General features: G+C 39.4%; 2 protein-coding genes and 1 long non-coding RNA gene across 6 annotated transcripts; 1 reads left to right on the forward strand and 2 right to left on the reverse strand.

Annotated features, from left to right (window-relative positions):
- Positions 1 to 3,378: 3,378 nt before the first annotated feature.
- On the reverse strand, positions 3,379 to 5,154 carry lncRNA:CR43805 (long non-coding RNA:CR43805). 2 transcript variants are annotated; one of them, NR_124269.1, is made up of 2 exons: positions 4,744 to 5,154; positions 3,379 to 4,674 (listed from the first exon to the last, which is right to left on the reverse strand). It is a non-coding gene; the product is annotated as a long non-coding RNA:CR43805 (long non-coding RNA). The 2 variants fall into 2 exon arrangements; NR_073775.2 differs by having other exon boundaries at positions 4,426 to 4,674.
- Positions 5,155 to 5,302: 148 nt separating this feature from the next.
- CG42682 (uncharacterized protein) lies at positions 5,303 to 6,053 on the forward strand. The gene is made up of 2 exons (NM_001201884.2): positions 5,303 to 5,395; positions 5,478 to 6,053. The coding sequence occupies exons 1-2, from the start codon at positions 5,332 to 5,334 to the stop codon at positions 6,044 to 6,046; spliced, it is 633 nt and encodes a 210-aa protein (NP_001188813.2). The 5' UTR covers positions 5,303 to 5,331; the 3' UTR covers positions 6,047 to 6,053.
- Positions 6,054 to 7,937: 1,884 nt separating this feature from the next.
- CG15279 (uncharacterized protein) lies at positions 7,938 to 14,694 on the reverse strand. 3 transcript variants are annotated; one of them, NM_165093.2, is made up of 7 exons: positions 14,227 to 14,694; positions 11,984 to 12,086; positions 11,619 to 11,922; positions 9,735 to 10,002; positions 8,698 to 9,439; positions 8,362 to 8,638; positions 7,938 to 8,306 (listed from the first exon to the last, which is right to left on the reverse strand). In NM_165093.2, exons 2-7 carry the CDS (start codon positions 12,065 to 12,067, stop codon positions 8,062 to 8,064), a joined length of 1,920 nt encoding a protein of 639 aa, NP_723885.1. In that variant the 5' UTR covers positions 12,068 to 12,086; positions 14,227 to 14,694; the 3' UTR covers positions 7,938 to 8,061. The 3 variants fall into 3 exon arrangements, with proteins under 3 accessions (NP_723885.1, NP_001014484.2, NP_609726.1); NM_001014484.2 differs by lacking the exon at positions 9,735 to 10,002 and adding an exon at positions 10,950 to 11,199; NM_135882.4 differs by lacking the exon at positions 14,227 to 14,694 and having other exon boundaries at positions 11,984 to 12,133.
- Positions 14,695 to 21,099: the final 6,405 nt, after the last annotated feature.

Consider the following 21,099-nt stretch of genomic DNA (forward strand, 5'->3'; position numbering starts at 1 on the left):
AATCGTAATCCGATTATAAAGGCAATTTCTATATCATACACATGTCCCTGTGGAGTATGTGCTTATATTTATGTTTATGTTGTGTCTTGGCTTTCACGTATGAACTCTGGCTTCTGTCAATTTTTCATTTTATTATTTCTGAATGTGGCATGCGACCAATGTTCAATGCATACCTTCAAGCTCTTTAGTTGCCTTGTTAACATGCTAAATACTTTTTAATGCCAATTTATGAACCATTGGAAAATAACATTGAAGCATCGCCACTTATTGTTTGGAAGACGAAAATTTATTCAATGCAAACGGAGGTACTTCATGTGTTCTTAGGCTCAGGAAACACTACACAAATTTTGTTCTTTTACAGCACTCAGTTTCCAGTATCAACTTACAGACTTTTTGATGGGTAAAATAGATAGTAAGTTATATTCTTACAAGATTATGAACAGTGTCTGCACCGTACAATGTATTCATAATTATAGAGATCCAAAAATATGACGAATAACTCGGTTTGCGTATATTTTCTCCAGAAAATTTCGCTGTTGGCCATGTCAATGGCACCACAAAATATGCAGTTTGGACTGATAAGCGGCGAAAATACCGAAAAGACGACTTCTGGACTACAGTCAGAGAGGGAACTAGGACGAGGACCATTTATAACAAAGCAAGCTGACAGAAAGTGTGCGATGCAGAGGAGCCTTCCTCTCATGCTCCTATTGTGATGCAAGAATTAATGCACCAGACGTGTCGCAGCAGGGGAAGAAGGGCTGAATTGGAGCTCCTGTCACACACAAAGGACTCTGGCTGGCGGAGGAGTGGGGCTGCTCACACAAAACAAACGATGTGGTTGCAAATTAGTAGTAAACCACCAACTACATCAAGCGTGAGAGATCCAGGGCTGCAGTGGCTCGGATCCCAGGATTCCAGGATCCCAGGAGGGAAGTGGAATAAGTCAGCCAGCCAGCCAGGCAGTCAGCCAGTCGGGCGGGCGGGGGAAACAGTGCAACTGGGATCATCACCGCCCACGCCCGTTGAAAGCACGCATACCCAGGACCAAAGGATGCCAGGACCAGGACATCGGGAAAGGGGCCCGCACACACAAATGGAATTATTCCGTGCGTCCTGCAAACGGATGCATGACAGACAGGAGACGAGGAGCGGCTCCAGCAGCTAACTTCAAGAAGTAAGCCGTAAATATCAAATCGCACTTAATAAGTCTCATGTCCTATACTCTTTTCGTAAGGCCAGGAACATTTGAACAATACCAAAATATACATCTAATAAGATGGTTGCCGCTTTGCCTATGATTAACATATCTTTATCAGAAAAAAGTTGACTATTATTCTTCTAACTTCCATCGGTTACATGTTACTATAAAACTGACTGACAAGCTTGAACGAAAACTTAATATTATTGCATACAAAAAACTCTCGGCTTTCAAATTAATTAAACCTATAGGATGTTAGGGCATTCCAAGCTGCATAAGCAGCCTAGACTCTACGTTCCTAGTAAAGTGAGATGGTTGGTGTTCGACTGCTGCATTCACGAGAGAGTAGTTGGTGGGCAGGATAACGTGTGACAAGGCCGCAGGAACGTTGCGGCCCAGTATCCTTGCTCAGTGAGTGCGACGGAGACAGGCGGAGTGTGCAGAACAGGAAGTACCGGATGTCACCGGATGTGGACCTAGCTGCATGTGTGTGTGAGTTTCATGTCGTGTGACTTTGGTCATGGTTATGACTCCTGACTCCTTCTCAGGTGTGTGCCTCCGGTCTCCTGCCCTTCACCTTTCCCTAGTGTTCTCCTTTAACATCCTATTCCCACGCCCGTTTCACATCGGCCACGCATTGTCCCATTGTTCAGCCGCGATGTCAGTTAAATGACAAGAGGATGTTTGAAACTATAATAATTTGCAAACTTAGTTCACTTATTTGGCAACTGATTGGGGCCACTACCTATATATTTCTTTCAAATGTATTATTTTAAACTATAAGTTGCTAGTAGTTTAATATTTATCATTTTATCAGAGCTTATAGAGAACCTTTACTGTTTTACTGTTTAAAGGCAATCAGCACGACTCAAAGCAATAATTAATTTATTGCAGGAAATGAAATGCCGCAAAGTTTCTCACCTAGCGAGCGAATTTCCAAAATTCCAATTTCCCACGCCCCGCAAAAATTTTGGGCAAATTGCCAAGTGCCAACTGTGTGCCATCTCTGACTGTTCCCCAGCTTTCTCTATTATTTTGTCAAACGTATATTTATTACCGGAAATGTAAAACAACATGGTAGGGTGGATGGAGAAGGGGATCGGGAAGTTTCAGTGGCGGAGACACGTAAATTGCGACCAAAATGACAACGGTGGCAACAGATGCCAAATGAGCTGGGCTACTGGCGCTATCTGCAGGAGAACCAGTTCTACCACCCACTGTTGGATGAGGGTTTTTGCTGTGCAATGGACAATTTTAATGGGAAATGAATTTAATTGATTTTCGCGTGGCATTTTGTTATTACAGCCTAAATGAGATTTCCGTCTCTGAACAAATAAATGTCCTTGTATTCAATGGGTTCAAATATTAAAAAATGAATGTGCTTAAATTGGATTGGGTGAGAAAAAATAGTATACTTTTATTTTGTTTGAAAAAATAAAGAACAACACTTAAAGTAAAAATAACTATGTGGCATAATTGACCACATTTGAGATACTGATATACTAGACTTGATATAGAAAAAGATGCTTTCAAACAAACTAAAACGTATTTTTAGTCCTAACTTTTTTATTGCATCTACTTTAAATTGGTTTGTCTTTTTAGAGTGAAAAGTGTGCTTTAAGGTCTGACTCCTGAAATTCGAGACCAATTTCAAAATGGGCGTGGTGCGGAAAGCAGCGAAATACATTTCCGTGTTTTGCTTATTTGTTCAAACAGATGTTGCAGTTATAACCAGTTGCCGTTTGTTGTTGGCCCCATTATTTGTTTCAATGTGGTCGCCATTGGATTGGTTTTGTTTTGTTGTAAAATGTTTATTTCGTCGAAGTTTCTGATTGCGTAGATTGGTGCCCAATTGGGAAGAGAACCTGCAACTCAGAGAATATTTGAATATATAAAAATTATTATTGTTTGCACAATCATTGATACGGAAACTATTTAGGGACTCTTACTAAATGTTAGAAGTGAACTCATACACATTCTGTGAATATATAATATAGTTGATATAGTTGATAAAGGCAATATCACTGTATATAAAATAACAATAAAATATTATTAAAACTTTTTGAAAGTGCACTTTTCCTTACTTATGTGTGTGCAAAGTTCGAAAAATTGACCTTAAAGTGGTATGCGAATAAGAGAACATATGAAAACTATGTGTAACTAAAACCAAACAATTTGGAATAAATGAACACTAAACCACGAGAGCCTCGCCACTGCCAGAAGTGGTTTATGCACCACCGAATGGAGCTGCTATCACTGTTAAATTTCGACGGCTACCGCAGCCTATTTATAAACATTTACCCCAGTTTAACGTACATCCTGCGAGGCGAGGGAATGTATATATGTATACGTGTGCGGAGGGAAATGGCTATTGGCATTTTGGCCAAAGGCCGCACATCCGCTTGTGGTGGACCACAAACGCTGCGGCTTCTTGGTAGGCCCGCGAATTTCTACCACACCAACGGCATTACCGCTAGATTGTCATTGTGCCCGGCTGGGGTCACCAAAAAAACAAAGAAAAACGTTAATGTCAATAATCACGTGAATGACATTTATCAGACCATTAAAACCATCATTTTTACTGGATCCCTGCTGTTTGTTACGTAATTAAAAGTTGGTTAATCTCGTAGACAAAAGCGGCTTTAATGTCCCTTCAATCAGTTTACCATGCATAAGAGTTAAAACAAAGAAATAAATTTTCGTACCAGCGCGTAATTTTTTTTAACATGCTTTGTCCTTGCCTCGAACTTTATTTACATACAATATACATTTTGATTGTACAACGACTCCCGCAATCGAAATTAGTTTACTTGCCTCGTTTTATGAAAGCAAAGGTTGTTGCAAGAAGACAATCCACGCATTAAAAGTAGCAAGTGCCGTGCACAACGCAAACAACAACCGAATCTGCAAGTTCTCTGTGCTCTGTGCACTATGAAAATTCAATTACTTTATTTTTCTGTATCCTCATCCGATTTTCGCCACCCGCCCATATGTTTCATCGCCATGTGCCGGCCACAAAACAAACACACCCACACATTTCCCGCTTCTGCCCACCGGACACACACACACAAGCGCTATGCACCTGTCAGTTACTCTAAACACCAAACATTTTCCACGTTTTTTTATTCGCGAAATTACCTAGAAATTTTCACCCGAAACTGGGAAAGAGAGCATTTGAAAAAGTCTGAAAACAGGGAAAAAGGATGTCTTCCTCTGGCCCACCTCGCAACTTGTGCCCATTGCACACATTTGCGGCTCTTCGCATGAGCGAGCAACTTTACTTGCCAAATCTCCAAAGAACACACCGAATTTCTTCCAGTCTCCTTTTTTTCGCTCTGCTATCCTTTGGTCTATTTCTATGCTGGTTTTCTTTTGCCTGGGCTATTTTTTTTTTGGCTACGTTATCTGCGAGCTGGAGTGCGAATGAGTTGGAGATGTGAGCGTGATTGCACTTACATTAGTAACCGAGTTTGCTGTGTAAATTAAATGAATTCGACATTTTAAAATTTCAGAATGTATTTGAATTCATTTTCTGGACTTACCGTAGCTAATCAAAATATTTTAAGCTTTGAAGAACATGCTTATATTAGTTTTCACATCTCCGTAAAGAAGCTTTACAGCTTAAATTGAATAACTGAACAGCATTCATCTTTCTATGCCATCCCTAATTGGTGATTAGTTTTGGGATCCTGAATCTCCCTTTTCCCTGCATGTCTGCGGGTTTTTGGGCAAGACAGATGCATTTGTGAGCATAGGCAAGAAAAACGGTCTCTGGCGAAGGGGAATTTTAGTTTGCCGACTGGCTTCTGTCTGTGCTTTTCAGCTTTTACTTAAATAGCACTCCGTTTTGAGTCTGCGATACTACCGCCCTATGTACCATTCTGCGAATAGTAGTTTTAGCCTGCAGTTTGCCCACGTTTTTGGCACTCGGTCTGATTGGCAACTTGTCAGCCCTCGGATCGCAACTGAACAAGATAGGGCTACTGTGGCAAAGAAAGATATTCGGAAATCGTTTCGACTTGGTCGGGAATTGGCTTAACTAATTGCATTTGGACGGGAAACACTTTTACACTTATTTTTTTTTCATTTGTGGATTGGCAGATCGTCTTGGAACAGTTTTGATTGATGACATGTTCCTAGTGTTAATAATTCTGCGTTTGCTGATGGTTGTCGATGCGGAAAAACTCGATACTAGTAAGTCGAAGCTATTATATAAATAATAAACATAGTCCCCGGCCAAGTAAAATATATTAATAGAGCTTTACACCTTTTTTAGGCTTGTGCAAAAAACGTTACAATATCGATTGCAAGCTACGAAAAATTAAATGGTTTCATAACCCAACGGTTGGTATTTGCCTGCGCAGACTGACTTGTCGAAGCGGATTTGATTATCGATCCGAATGCGAACACAATTGCAATTTCCCTCAAAAGAAGAAGCTAAACGAATCATCCAAAATACTTCAAATGATAGATAGGATGTTGCTGAAATATAAAGAAAGTGAAAGGATAAAAAAACTGAAAACAACGAAGCGTCCAAAGCCCTCGCCAACCTCTTCAATGGTTACATCGACCGCTTTATTATCAGTTACTACTCCAGAGGTTTCTACGACTGTTGTGGATAATCCAGATCTGGAAACCACGGCATCATATCAGGAGGAAACTACTGTAGAGTACTCTATCGAAGGATACAGTAGCACTACAACACTAAGTCCACAATTGAGTACTGAAATACGTAGAAATACCGTTAAAAAGAAAAAAATTAATGTAGTAGTGATAGGATCTAATCTGACCACAAAAAAGAGTATCATTTCCCAAATTATAGGATGGGGAAAAAATAAAGGATAAACTATTTATTTAATTTATTAAAATTGATCTGAGTTTTCATGTGCATATGTATATTTATTAAATATATTGCTTTACATCGTCAACTTATGTCCCTTGGGCGGCTCGGACTATAGTTAATCACTTGTATTTCTCGAACAACACCTTTGCATACAATAAAAAACAAAGAAAGAATAGGAATATTACTTATTTTCCTTTTTTTTAAGACCAACGAAAACTTAATTATGGAGCATTTAGAGCGGGAAATAAACCTCCTGTTGCCTCTCAGGATAATTACGGAACACGAAACAACAACAACATTATGAGGCAGAGGGAACAAAAAATGTCACCCAACAACAACAAATAACCGCAACTACTTAGCAACATTATACACTTCCGTGCCAGCATCAGGATCTGAAAAACCCCACCCAAAACGTAATTATTGTTGCGGTAAATGTCACACCCCACACCCACGCCCCCCCGCCGTCGACCTGCTCGACCACAGAACAGGCTTTTTAATTTTTCTATACACCAAAAAAAAGTATAGTTTTACGACTATTTAATACCCCATTCGTAAAGATACTTATTTGTCCGAAGTAATGTAAAATTCAATGTCAAATGTAATTTAAAGTAATAAAATGCAAGCATATACCCATACTTAAATATAACGTGTGGATAGTGGCTATATGACACTCCAACTAAAAATAAAATAAATTACACATTAATAACAAGAGCTATGTCCAGCGGTATAAGATACCGCATATACCCAAACAGTAAGCGGTATGAAAAAAGAGTCGGAAAAACAAACGAACAGAGTGGGTGCTAAAGACTGAGCGCGAAAGAGAGGTATATATGTCAGCGTGCCGCGAAAATTAATCCATTTGCTGTGACAATGACTTTTATGCGGTTTCCAGAAACGCGACGGTGGCCACCGCCATCCGGAATCGCCATCGCCGGCCAGGAAGCCACTGCGCCCGGTCAGTTGGCAAAGTCAAGCCGCAGGCCAATGCGGGCCAGGGTGAAACTTCGTGGAAATAGACAAAGGTAGCCTGAGAAAAAAAATCGGTTGGGCGGCTTCCCAAAGCTGCGACATGTAAATATTTGGCGACATTTATAAAAAATGTTTTTCGGGACAGCCCCGAGCTTCTTTTTTCGACCGAACGCGAAGCCTTATCAAAGCAATTATCTCTAAGATGCCTCGTCGGCGACCTGCCCGCCCATTCTGGTTAGTAATAGAGAGCCACATCGCACAGTGGAACAAGAAGTCGTAGCAAAAAAAATTAAAACGATCTATTCAAAGTCTTTTCCTATACAAAGGATAATTCTTAATCCTTAAATTAAAAGAAAACACTTTGTGTAAAAGGTTTGGGTTTTGATTTACAGAGGTGATCAAAAGTATTTAAGGTCATCAAGGTTTTTTTTTTAATTTGTTGACAATTGAAAAAAAGCTCGTTGTTTAAATACTTTTGACCACCTCTGTATATTTCTTGTTACCAAATGTTAACTTTCCAACCACTGTGATTCGCTGACAATGACAGTGACCGTCGTCTGCTTTTGTGAATTGGACCCTCCGGTTGCCTTTGCTGCCTTTGTTTGATTTGGAACAGTAACGGAGACAAAGTACATAGCATTTCTCTTGATTTGCTCTATCTCTTTCCCGGACCACCATTTTTGCGGCGGATTTGGCAAATGCCGAAAATTGTCAAATGTTGCGGTCAATTTGTGGGGTCAAAGGGAAGTGGAACGAGGCGAGCTTATTTAATGGTGTTTAAAGGAGACCAGGAAATCCAAATCCCTACTTTTTGGGGGATAGCACAAACTGCGCTTCAGCTGGGTTAGAAGTTAATCAAGGTGATAAGAGCCAGTAGTTAACTTATTGGATAAAAAAAGGACAATTATGACACCACACACATTTGCTACGTACTTATCAAGTTTATTGGCAGACTTAAGATTTATACAAGATCTTTTAAATTCTTTTCTCTTAAAATAAGATTATTTACATGAGCGATTGTGGTTAGTTTGTTCTCACTGATGATGGATCAACCAAAGATGTTTTGCTTGATGGCAGCCCAAATTCCCTGACCACGTTTCGGGGTCAACTCATTCTCGATTTCCTTGTGATACTGTTCCCGGAGCAGAGGGTCACTGGGTCCCCAATTCTTTTTCGGCGTAAAGGCTCCACGGATTTTTGCACCCAAAGTCTGACCTGGATCTCGAACAATGGCCACGATCATCCAAATGGGCAGCTGAAGAATACCGAAGGCCGTTATTAGCCAACCAATTGCTGTAAATAAAGGGGTATTATTGATGAGTATCTACAATGAACAACCAGTACTAACAGTAAGACCAATTTGGATAGACGATATTGTTGTATGTTAGAGGTTGGTAGGTCGCATAGAAATAGATCAGAATAACAGTCATGATCAGCGGGGTAATGATGCTCCAGCAGAGCCTCCAGTACAGGCCCACTTTGCGACCCAGCATGAACTCAATGTCCTTGCACAGGCGATCTGTGCCATAAATCCATCCAATGGTGTACAGCTCGGCGATTCCCAGTACCAAAGCAATCATTGAGGCGCCGAAAAAGTCCACAAGAGTCAGCATATACTGACCGCCCTAAAATATACAAAAAAAATAGAGAATATACGCTAAATGTGCAGGTATTTAATACTTACCGGTGTTATATACATTAATCCAATAAAGAAACTGACTACAGCGATGAGCAGCGAGCACTGCCACTGCCCAAAGTTGGGAAACCGATCCCGAATGGCGGTCACCGAGCAGGAGGTCATGGCTATATTCGATCCTATGCCCAACACGAAGAGCATGAGGAAGAACAGCACTGAGAAGATTTGTGGCAGATTCTTGAACTTGGCAATGGCATCGGGATATGAGATGAAGGCCAATCCGGCACCGCCCTTCACAACTGAGCCGATGTCATCGGTTCCGATTTCGTGGGCCAGATGGCCGAGGATACCGAATATCGTGAATCCAGCTAGCAGAGAGGTCATAGTGTCCAGACCCGTTACAATTGCTGCATCCCTGTGTACATTGTGCCCGAACTTGTTGAACGAGGAGTACATGATGATGTTGCCGAAACAAACGGACAAGGAGTAGAAACACTGAGTTACAGCCGCGTACCAAACCTTCGGGTCCAAAATCTTTCCCCATTGCGGCTTTATAAAGTAGTATATACCGTCTATTGATCCCGGCAGAGTTACAGCTCGCACCAGAAGAACACCCATGATGACGTACGGGAAAAGGGCCAGGAAGTAGGATGCCTTTCCCGAACTCTTCACTCCGCGACGAATAATGAAAAACACACAGGACCAGGCGATAAAAAGTCCAATGACCAACTCCCAGTTTGGTAGGCCGATTCCTTCCTCGATATTTGGTTTCTCGTGCAGCACTTCCTTACTACAGTGGACGGATAGAATTTAATCAGCACGAATATCATTTAATATAGACCACCACCGAGTATTAAAAGTTAAACAAAAGCCATTAAAAACTAAACTAATATTTTCATGCGACTATCATTCATTACTGGAAGGAAGTTCACCAAATGACCATCAATATATATGAACTTTTTTATAAATGTTTTTGAAAAGTGATTTCTAGAATTACATTTTAAACCTTGCAAGACAATATTAGTCATATAAATAGTCAATTTGTGAATTTCTTAACAGTACTGTCCCCGACACTTCGAACTTACACAAAGTACCATTCCGAACTGGTGATGACCCGATCGTTTTGTGATTTCATTGTGTAATTTTGCGGGCGCTGATCATTGCTTTCCAGTTGAGACCAATTACTCGCATCGGGGGCTGAGTTAATGCAGTGGATACCCCATTCCGCACGGCATGTGGACCAGGGCAATGGGTTGCGAAATGATTCAATGAAATATCGGCCAATTATCGCTACCAGGGCGGCATAGTAAGTGCTGAGCATGAACACCTGGAAAGCCTGGCCAGCTCCAACACCTTAATCCATTCGATAACAAACGAGTTACGAGAAGAAAGAGTTTAAACACAAATCAAATGGGATAGAAGAGAGTTTTGGGTGCTATGATGGTTGGATGATTGGAAAAAGGAAGCTTAAAACATAAATTGGTTAGTGAGAAGCCGTTGGCAAGTGTTCTCTGTCATAGTTAAGATAAGAAATCAGTAATTTCTTTAGCATAATTTTTAATAACATTACTAACAAAACGGATTATATACTCAAATGTCCTAACGATTAGATTAGTAAATAATGAAAGTGTTACGTCTTGAAAATTAGCTAAAACATTTAAGTGTTAGAACTTCCGTCTATTTCAGGAAATCTTAGTTAATATGAAAATATATTTTCAGTTTATATTTTTGTCGTTCAAATTATTTCTTTTTTAAGATATAGTGCAAGTATTTATACTGAGATCGTGATTATTGAGAGAGTTCAAGAAACGCAGAATTGTATCGTATACGTGTTTAAAATATTTCAAGTTTGGGTCAAGGCCATACATTGTTGTTATTGAGTTATTCAATCTGAAATTGGATGCAGATATTGACGATGGTGATGGCTGTCAATTGAACTGCCAGTGAATGGTATCCACTTTCTGTTTGGCTGTTGCAATCGCATCGGTCTATTGCAGAGCCACTGCACCACAATTGATGGCAATGGGTGCCATAATTGTCGCCAGAGGGATGCGGGCACTCATTCAATTAGTCGGGCAATAAAGCGGACATTCCGCGCCTTTGTCGGCCGGGCCATATACTTGAGTATGCCGTTGTGATTTCGAGTTCCGAGCCGCGATAAGATTACCCACAGTACACAGTCACCCACACATACCCGTAACACCATCGAAAAACATGCCACTGCAACACCACCAACCAATCCACAATGACACAGGCAATCGGAGGGCAACAACCACAGGGAGAGAGAACAAACCACTTACAGAAAATACAACTCCGCGGATGCCACTGGCTGCCGCTGGGGCAAACTATCCATGTCCATGGGACTGGCCAGGGACTGGGAGGTGTTACCCAGACTGGACGCTACGCAGAAGGATTCCCATTCCGGTCGGCACTCAGACCAGGGCAACGGCGACCGGAACGATTCGTACAGATAGCGCAGGGTTATGCCCATTATGGCCACATAGTAGGTGGTCACCATGGATATAGATATCACCTGGCCGATTCCGACACCTATAGATGTGGTCGCGTATTTGGGACACGAGCGGGCGAGTTGATGAACAGAATGACGATGTAGATTCTGCAGTTCGCTATTGTCATACTCTTGTTGATATGGGGTAGTTTAATATTCAAAAAAGAATTTTGATTGAACTAAATAGTTTTTGATCAAATGGTCCGTCAGGTACACATGCAATATTAAATATTTTTTTAAGAAACTGTATTATAATACAGTTATAATACACAAATGTAACTAAATTACAATTCAAAAAGTATATTTAACCAATTTTAAAGGTTGCGTTGTCTTTAAAAAGGTTACTTTAAATAGCTTCTTTTTTTTCTATATCTCAATTTTTAATTAGTCTGAAAAATGTTCTATCCGCACAAGAGTATGACATCTTCGAACTGACTGCAATGAAATCTGGGACGCTTACCTTTCATCGCCGGGCACAAATCGAACACTTTAACCGAGCCCCGACTGGAAAACTGGCCAATTACCATTTCCAGATAGTAAATCGGTTTGCCAATCAGGAACAGGACAATGAGATATGGTATGAGGAAGGCGCCACCGCCATTATCGAGGGCAGTAAAGGGGAATCGCCACACGTTTCCCAGACCCACGGACATGGCGATGCAGGACATCAGAAACTCCACGCCCTTGCCCCAGGTGGCACGCTCCTCTGGCACTTTGGCTGCCTCCTGGTCATCGGAATTATCTCGCAGGGCTGGACTGTTGGTCTATAGAACGATGATTAGTTGGGTTGTGGATTATGTTCGAACCGTTTCACAGAAAGCCTACCGAAATCTCCACTGTGCTGGCCGTACTGCGTCCGTCGTCGCCCACGAAGGCTAGATTTTGGTGGTTCCTTTGCGTCGTATCCATATTGCCAGTGTAAATCTAACTGAAATTATTCGTTCCGTTAGCATCGAGTTGTGGACTAAAACTAAGCTGAATTGTCTTTAGGATGTTCTTTGTTGAAGCTGTATAACTGACAATCAGACTAACCCACTGATCTTGTAGATAAGATATGATGTCACTGTCACGAGCCAGATAAACTTAGATGGTTAATAAGATACAAAGAGAGATTCGCTGCATTGCCCTTTAGATACTGAAATATGGCACTTGTCTGGGCATGATAAGAGATTTAAAAATTTAATGTTCTGGAAAGTTTACAAATTGTAAAAGATATTAAACATTTCTCACCTTTCTCACAGCTTGTGAAAATAATTTTTTCCCATAAAATTATATATATTTTTGAGTGGTTCAAAGATTCTTAGCTAATACCTATTAGTTTCTATTTATTGGAAGTAATCGACCCAGTGTTTAAATTTGCTGAAAAATTACGTTTGTGTATTTATAATGGCTTGAACTATTATGTGAACGAACTGAAGATAAAGTCCTTTATTTACCGAATCACTTAAGCAATTTACACCTTGTTGCATTTACGGCACAAAGTTGTTAATTGGTGTGAGAGATAAAACTGCTAAACCGTGAGTGATATAATGATATATGTGTATAAATTTATATGCATTTGTATGCACACAAAATATAGGTATGGTTGACTTGATGAACCGGTTGACTGTTGGAAAAATATTGACACGTATTGTTTGCATTAATTTTCAATTATAAACTTGCAGTAAGGGAGCACGTTTTTTGATTGAAATTTGGCATGTTAAATAAAATTCATTCTATTGTCTCATACAATTGTCGAAATTGTTAAGTTCTCTAGGGATAGAATGTCAATATAAACTTTACTTCTGATTAAGTAAAAGTAACTAAGAAAATATAACATTTTCAAATTATTAAATAGTTCCGATTATTTTTCAGATTGCACCAGTGCTTGAATATCATTATGGCAAGCAAGTGTAGATATTATAGTTTAAAATATCAGGTTATGGCCACAACGATAAATTACAAGTTATTGCACCATTAAAACAAGCAAAATTGTTACTAAGCCAATGTTTGCATAAAATATACATTGATTATCAAATATCAATTAAATCTTAAAATCAGCTAATTAGTGAAGGGGTCAGAAAACCTTTACTCCTCTATTTTCAATTATTTTTAAAAAAGACTCATGAGAACCTGAAACAAATATGTTTGATTGACGTCTAAATCCGCAATAAAGCATTTGCATTTTTTATTTATGTTGGTCTCATTATAAAACTGGTTTTGAATTCTGCTTAAAAATATTCAGTTCTTAATGGTCGGCGTCGCGACAAAAAAGTGATTTCCCCGCGGCATGAGTCAGACGATCAGAACTCTATTTTTTTTTTCTTTTATTGTTGTTCTTTAAATAAAATGTAGAGAATGGGTAACGTGACGTCATTAATTTCAGAGATCCGTAATTGGTCAGAAGCAGTTTTATCTAGTTACATCTTATAATATGAGTTTTAAGACAAGTTAAAAAGCTTTAAGGAAATGAAGTGCTTACATAAATAGCTAAATATTTCGGTTATTTTCCTCTACTAAAGCTACCAATTCATTTGATGCATTTGTTATTATTTTCCTGCATTGCAAACAGTTTTACACCTACCTATATTCAAATGAATGGTACAATAAAACGCATTCAAATTTGCTCAGTTTGTATCCCAAACACTTCAATCGACTACCGTCAGGGCATTAGCATGCAAAAACGTGTTTTTATATGGGCAACTTGTTGCGCTCAGTACCAAAACAAACGGATGATAACGATCGATAGGCGAACCACTATTTAATATGCACGCATTCAGTGTTATGATTTTGTTACCCACGTTGCGTATACGTCATTCCCGTCATAATTGCCTTAGTAGTAACGGTAGAAAAGGTCAAGTCATACTGAATGTATTGAAATACACAAAGATGTAATGGATTTAAGAAGCAGTACATTAATTAACAATAAAAATATTTTAAAATAATAAAATTTACGTTAATCGCCTATTAATCCATCCGATGGCTTCCTAATTTTAAGCTACGTACATATAAAACTTGTAATCTCAAGGACACGCCTGGTGCAGCTTAATTTGATCTCTGCTTCCTTGAGCTGATTTATGGAGACTTACCCGGTTTATTTTAGCCACTTCTTAAACTCGATATTCTTTGTACACTATGGATAATTACACCTTCACTTCGACTCAATTCACTGTGCGACAATTGGGCTTATGCTGATTTGCAGGTGTTGTTGTTGTCGGTAGTGGTTGTTAATGTTGGCAAGGTACCAGTGCCAGTCGGCTAAAACAGCTTTGAACCGGCTGAAGTTTTGTTGAATTAAAACTCTTTGCCCAAGCCAAGGCTATGAGTTTGAAAAATGTTAAAAGTTATATTGGTTTTAATGTTATTGTTTTGGGGACTGTAGGGTTTAACAGATTGGCATACACGATTTTGGCTATTTTAGAAAAGCTTCCGAACCGAGAGTGTCGCATCCGAGAAACCCGTTATTATTGCAAGAGCCTTTGCCGCGAAACGCGTTTCCCGATCGCGTGAGTCAAATAGCCAAAAAGCCAAGCCGAGCGCCAGCAGCCAACTGAATGAGCCAGGGCAAGGTTTCGATGGTTTTATTGTGAACTTGACTCTAGAGCCGTCGTCGTTCGAGCCATCGTTACTGCCGCCAGTAATATAGGTGAAAGCTCAACCTACAGTTTGATGACGATTGGGTTGGTGTCTATGACGACTGATCTTCGCCAAATTGGTTGGTAACCTAACTAGCTACGGTATGAGTTACTTGAAATATGTAAATAAGAAATTAGGTATATTTGGACTGTTTATAAAAATGATTACTATATTGAGAGCTTAGAGCCATAGTCCTTTATATTTTCAGATTCAGGCACCAAATCGGTATATATACTTTAATTAAGTTTGAACATGGAACATGAACAAGATGTAATATTTTTGGTGAATTAAAATACCGCTAGATCTAAACTTAAATGCTTTAAGCGACGAACTGTAGCCGTCTAACAGCCCTGAGCTATGCACTTACACTTTTCTCATTACGCACACCAAATACACACATAGACCCATTGTTCTTATTTGGGCAGCCGGAGCACGAGGAGCGGGTAGCTAAGCAAAACAACACAAATTGTTATGATAAAAGTTTTTATCAAGTTTCGCTTCGTTTTTGTGTGTCGTCATCATCTTGGTCTTGGTCTTGGAATTGGTCTAGCTCCGCCGTTGATTTCCCCCATAAGATAGGAAAAGCGCCGGAGAGCGAGTGAGTTCTTCGTGGGCTAGCTGGAAAATGCATAAAACAAAAACCCCAGGGCATTTGGTCCGAGTAAGTGGTGTGTGGGGTGGTTTGTCTCATAAAATGTTAACTACTTGCAAAAATACTGCTAACTGGTAAAACTTTAAGCCAAAAATCATTAAGTCTGCACGGAGCATTTTGCCAATGTGCTGAAGACCGAAGCTATGGGCAAGGACAACGTGTTTGGGGGTATGGTCTTGGCTTGTTTTATGCTAGAGAATTGGTTGCATGGCCATTTTGCGGTCCACTCCAAGCCATCGGGGATTTTCTAGACGCCCTTCTCAAATGCAACATTCAGGGTTCATCCTCTATTGCCATTTCAGTGGGTCTCTGCTTGTTGTCATTATGACTGGGACCTTGGGTGTGACAAAACTGGACCGACTGGCCAAACTGTCCACTTCCCAGAGCGTAGCCAAATGGACCTTCCTATGTGTGAGCTCCCTCCATCGCTCCCTGGTACACAACTTTTTGATTGCAATTAAAAACTAAGCAAAACTCTTGGCTAAGAAATTTTTAACTCTTCGGCTTAGTTGCTGATGCGCTTACTGTTGTTGCTCTTTCAAATTAAATGACGGTGGCTGAGACCGAAAAACTTACAGATTGCAATTTTAAACCAACTTTACTTTAAATATTGCAGAGCAGGTAAGGGTTGGTGTCAAAATGAGGTAAAGTTGTACAAAGCCAAGTTGGTGGTATAGCTTAAAAATGACTTTATCCGCATGTACGTTGTAAATAAATACATATAAACAAATTTAGAAGCGAATTTTTGTCATAAGATATTAGTTATTGAATTAAGTCAAAATAAGGGGCGATCGAGCGAGGTAAGTCAAGACTGGAAAAAATTACTACGAACTATGATGAAACATAATATCATTTTATTCAAGCAAATTCAAGTAGATCCATTTAGACGTCCCCTCATTGTGGTCAACGTTTAGTAGAAAAAAAGGAGAACATAAGAAAATGTAGTTCAAAATTTTTGCGCACTTCTGAATGCTTATTCTATGAGTGTGCTGCTTTAACTGTACAACTTTCTTTTACCGGCAGAAGCTGCAGAGTCCAGTATATCCATGTCCTGACCGCCTCAAAGGATCCCTTGGCTTTTGTGGCCAGGCCAGAAATCATTTCAGACCTTGCCCAATCCCTCTCTATCTCCGACTCGACTCCGGCTACTCACATGTTATGTGCACGGTAATCTCCTTTATTACTGCGGCAACTTTTGCGAGAAGCTGGAGAAGGGGAGTTGGGCATAAAACAGGATATCCAGGAGCTATGCCGGAGGACTCTTCGCCGTCCTTGTCGTTTACAACTTTTGCATAACAGGCAATGGGACAAACTGTGAGCATTACGCAAATGTTTATTTGCGGGTTCAAAAAGCCACGGAACCATAAAACAAAGTTTTCCTCAAATTATATATATTTGACAAATCCCATAAATGTTCCGAGCTGCGCGCTAATTGAAAATGATTCTGGCCCACTTATTTGTGTTTTTTTCTGGTGCTCAGTGAACGTAGATAGCCGCACGGTAGATATTCTAGCTCTTAAATGGTTTCTTAAATTGTTATAAATATTTCGGTAGATGGACTGAATAATTCAATTGGTTTAATCTGATTGAGAAGACACATTCCGTGTCCAGGAAAAACACAATTTCTTTCGGCCAAAGAAAATGTATTTAGAACAACGGGCAATAAAGAGCCTCGTCACTCATTGATGGTATCCACCATAATTTTCTTATTCTGTTTCCTCTCTTGTATTTCGTTTCTTTTTACCTTTATGTGTCAATAACTAATACTAGTTACATTTCTTTTTAAATGTTAAAATTCATTATTAATTCTAAAAAAAAAGTCAGATAAATTAATTTGAAATCCCAAAACTCGAGGGATACAATGTCATAATTCAGACAGCCATAGCTAGTTTAGTACAATGAAAATATTAGAGGATAATAAGAACTGCATTAAAAGCGCCCTCGGCTTCCGGAGGACCAGTAAAAGTGGCAGCAGGAGATGCAGCAGAAAGCCGCCATTTTTCTGGCTTGTTTGACAATTGTTGTGGTTGGCGCATGGAGCAGGGAACTTGGAACATGGCCGCTATTCATCGTCCGTTCGTGCGGAGCGCCGGCCGGAAGCACCACCAGATGTTGGACGTGACCATGACAACGATTCCTCCAGTACACTGATAAAAACTTACGATATTCCAAAGTTCGGAAATTAAAGCTGATGTAAAAGCTTGTGGTATTAAAGCTTAAGCATTTCATCAATTTAATTGCAATCAATAACTTATATCAATCACACGCAGTGTTGCCCTTCATATGTTTGAAAGCCCAAATTTCAAAAATAATAATAATTAAGATTTTATGTCGAATTTTGTTTGATTATATTCCCTGAAGCTAGAGACCAAAACTTTTCAATAATAATAGAAATTCCCTCAGTGCATCGCTGTATGGATACAAGACCCGCCGAACCACTAATGCTGTGCTAGTTGTGTTGACTGTTGTTCGACTCAAAGAGGCATGCAATGCAAGTTGTTATAGTTAGCTGACTCTTGTGGTGCGTGCAGTTCGCAAGTTTCTCGCTGTAAGTTGGGTGTTCTTTAAATTCTCGGACAGTGGCTCTGTCAAACCAATTGGCTCGACGAGGAGTGCGATTTCTGTGCAAAAAGTGTAAACTTGGATTTTGAGAATTTTCAGGGTATACACACCAATAAATTGCTGCGTCGTTAGGGCCCTTACCTTTCGTCGATTCCTCCCCAGCTAAAAGTATTCCCTAAGACAAAGCCATCGTTTTTTTGTATTCTTTTGAATGCTTCCTTTTTAAGGCTTCTTTTCGCTTAATTGTTTTCGGCACGTTGAGTGTGAAAATGGAAATGTCTCTGAAAGGCGTTCAAGTTGTCAAGGGTTAAGACGCTGGGCGAAATCCGAGCTCGCTTCGATGCATCGCCAGACTTTTGTCTTCTGCTGCCTTTGATGGGGCGCGCCTAATTAGCAACGGGCCGAAACAAATTGCTTGTTAATTAAATAACGCCAAAACATGAAAAGGATTTCGCCTTTTTGTCGTTTCTTTCATGCAAACTGCTTCAAGTGGCATCGAACCCATTGACAGGCACTTTAGAATCCGTTGAAAGGGGAATGAAATCAGTTTGGAACAGTCGAAATGATAGGAATCCGTCCTAAGAATATGGTAATGGAAACAAGAAAAAGTTAAAAATGTTACCCTCAGTTATTTTTAGGATTCTTTGATTGCTGTAAGAGAAGTAGAGAAAGTGGTAAATCAAGCTTAAATGTCATGCCCTTGCAAATTAAACTATACAAAAGTCAAGTATACGCCATGTGGACTTTAATTACACTCCACTGTCACGATTCTTATTCTCGTCCAGAACTAAAAATTTCTATTGAAACTCAAAATGAGGATAAATAGAGACTTGACTTGTGCGGTTATAATTATATTTTCACCAAGTTGAACTGAAAACTTGTGCAACTTGACTGAAAAAGACACCAACGTCTGCGTTTGAGTGACCAACTTCCGCTGCCCCCTAGAAAATTAGAACTGCGAACCGATAAACTGCAATGACCGCCTGTATACTGGCTTGTGAATGCGCCATCGAGTGGCTTGGGGTTTTGACCGTACTGCGATGGCAATTTTATGTCAGCTGCAGTGCAATATGCAAAAGGAGGCGGTGGCCCGAAATTTCGTAAGCGTCCATTGTCGCGGGTCATTAGAGACACGCGATGCCTGCAACTAGTGCGAGGAAATCGTAGAATCGAAACCAAAAAGGGACTGGCTGGTGGGTAAAAGGGCCAAATTGGAGCACAATACGAAAAGCAAACCGCAATTGATGGTTGGGAAAATGCGTAGGAAAAGCTGAAGTGAGGGCCAACCGAAAATCGTTGTTTTAAGTGCCCCGAACTGAAATCAAACATTCAAGGCAGTAAATATTTATTTGACGATTTCTGTACTATTAATGGATAATATTCCTCAAATCACAATTGATAAGCTTAACATAGCTTATAGCTATTATAAATATTCGATCTTATTTCTTTGAGCCGGGGAAACTGCATTTCTTGAACCCCAATACAAGATTCCACCTTTGTAGTCCTATACCATTGTTGTGCCCACATCTGTCGCTGTCGTTGCCATGAGGGCATTTCTGTTATTGCCATTTGTGATGTTGTGGCTGTGAAGCAGCAGGTGCATGGATCTAAACGGTTTCCTATTCGCTTTGGCCTAATGCGTGTATGAATGTTTGGGCGGGTGTGCACGTGAATGTGAACTCAATTCAAAAATACTTAACAAACATTTATTTGAATTTTTCCCTACCCGTCTTCTTTTATTATTTGCAGCTCCAACTGCGCTCGCAGTTGTTGTAATAAAAATGCAAATAACTCGAACTCGAATGGGTTTTGGCTAGTCGTATGCAAAGTGCCAAAAGCTTCGAAAATATCTCCCTTATTTTTTGAATATTTTCTCTTTCGCTCACGAGCATGCACATAATTTTAATGCCAATTCAATTTAATGGTTCATTTCATATGAAAATTGTAAAAAGTCATTGCTGCTGCGGCCCAAAAAAGGGGAGAATCTAGTTGAAAATTTCTTCGAATATTTGGTTGCTGCTGCTGTAAATATCGTTGTTGGTGGCTCTTTGGCATTTTGTCATGCGTGAGTTTAGGTAAGGGGTTTTTTTTGGGGTCTGCGTATTTTCTCTATTGTGTTGCTGCAACCTACGGCAGCAACGGGTCTTTGCCTCCGAATATATTTTTTTCCTATTTATTTTTATATAACTTATATTTTGTGCGCTTGCTAGGGTGCACTTGGGAATAAGTCCTAGGTCGGTAGGACTTAAAGATTAAAGACGAAATATGTTGTGCTTGATGCAGCTAGAAAAACAGCGTATCACAAAATATTGATAGCTAAATATTTTATTTAAAGCTTAAATTTTTAGGGTAGGTAATTTTCGAATAAAGAAAAATGCATCCATACATTTTTTTTATCGGTCACGTAATAAATATGCGGAAATGCATTTGCATTTTGATTTTCCCACAGCATACATACACAAATGGTCTTTACATTGTGTAAATATAACCCTTTATATATAAATTGAAATCACTTTTACATGCATTTCTAAATATATGGATGAATGAAAATTTCCCACCCATCTACATTTTTCTTCTGCTTTTTGACATACATGATTTATTTTTTGCATTTATTTGATTTCCATGCCAAATTATATTCAATTATTGTTGCTATGGCAGCATTCTTGCCTCTGACATGTCAAACCGTTCTTTCTGCCGATAAGGAGCAACATGGGTAGCAAAGGGCATATATGTTTTCATCTATTTTTAACAATAATTATGCGAGTAGTTATTAAAACAAGCTATGACTAAGCGTATAAATTGTCAAGAGATATAGGAAATATATATACACAAAGCCACCAATCTCTATTTTTACAACATAAAATAAAAGATTTATTTTAATTGCGTAACTATATTTGACAAAGAAGAGATTTTCTCTAATGTATTATCATTAAATAAAATTCACATCTTTCTTTGTCTTTAGACTTTTAATCTAGCCACGAATCTACTTATGTGCTTCAAGAGAAATTGTTTTTCCTAGAACTGATTTGTTGGCATTTAATTTCCCTTGAAAAAATAATTTGTAACACGTTCTTTACAGAGAACTTTGTTGGGTTGAATTTTCCAATTTGTT

Source organism: Drosophila melanogaster, chromosome 2L (genome assembly GCF_000001215.4).
Source record: "Drosophila melanogaster chromosome 2L".
In the NCBI taxonomy this organism is placed as follows: domain Eukaryota; kingdom Metazoa; phylum Arthropoda; class Insecta; order Diptera; family Drosophilidae; genus Drosophila; species Drosophila melanogaster.

Bases quoted from the DNA above. Each gene is read 5' to 3' on its own strand.
- CG15279 (NM_165093.2), bottom strand. From the start codon at position 12,067: ATGGATACGACGCAAAGGAACCACCAAAATCTAGCCTTCGTGGGCGAC. The intron at 9,440-9,734 runs GTAAGTTCGAAG...CGTCCACTGTAG, and splicing joins AGTTCGGAATGGTACTTTGT to TAAGGAAGTGCTGCACGAGA. The intron at 8,307-8,361 runs GTTAGTACTGGT...CTTTATTTACAG, and splicing joins CTATCCAAATTGGTCTTACT to CAATTGGTTGGCTAATAACG.
- CG42682 (NM_001201884.2), top strand. From the start codon at position 5,332: ATGTTCCTAGTGTTAATAATTCTGCGTTTGCTGATGGTTGTCGATGCG. The intron at 5,396-5,477 runs GTAAGTCGAAGC...CACCTTTTTTAG, and splicing joins TGCGGAAAAACTCGATACTA to GCTTGTGCAAAAAACGTTAC.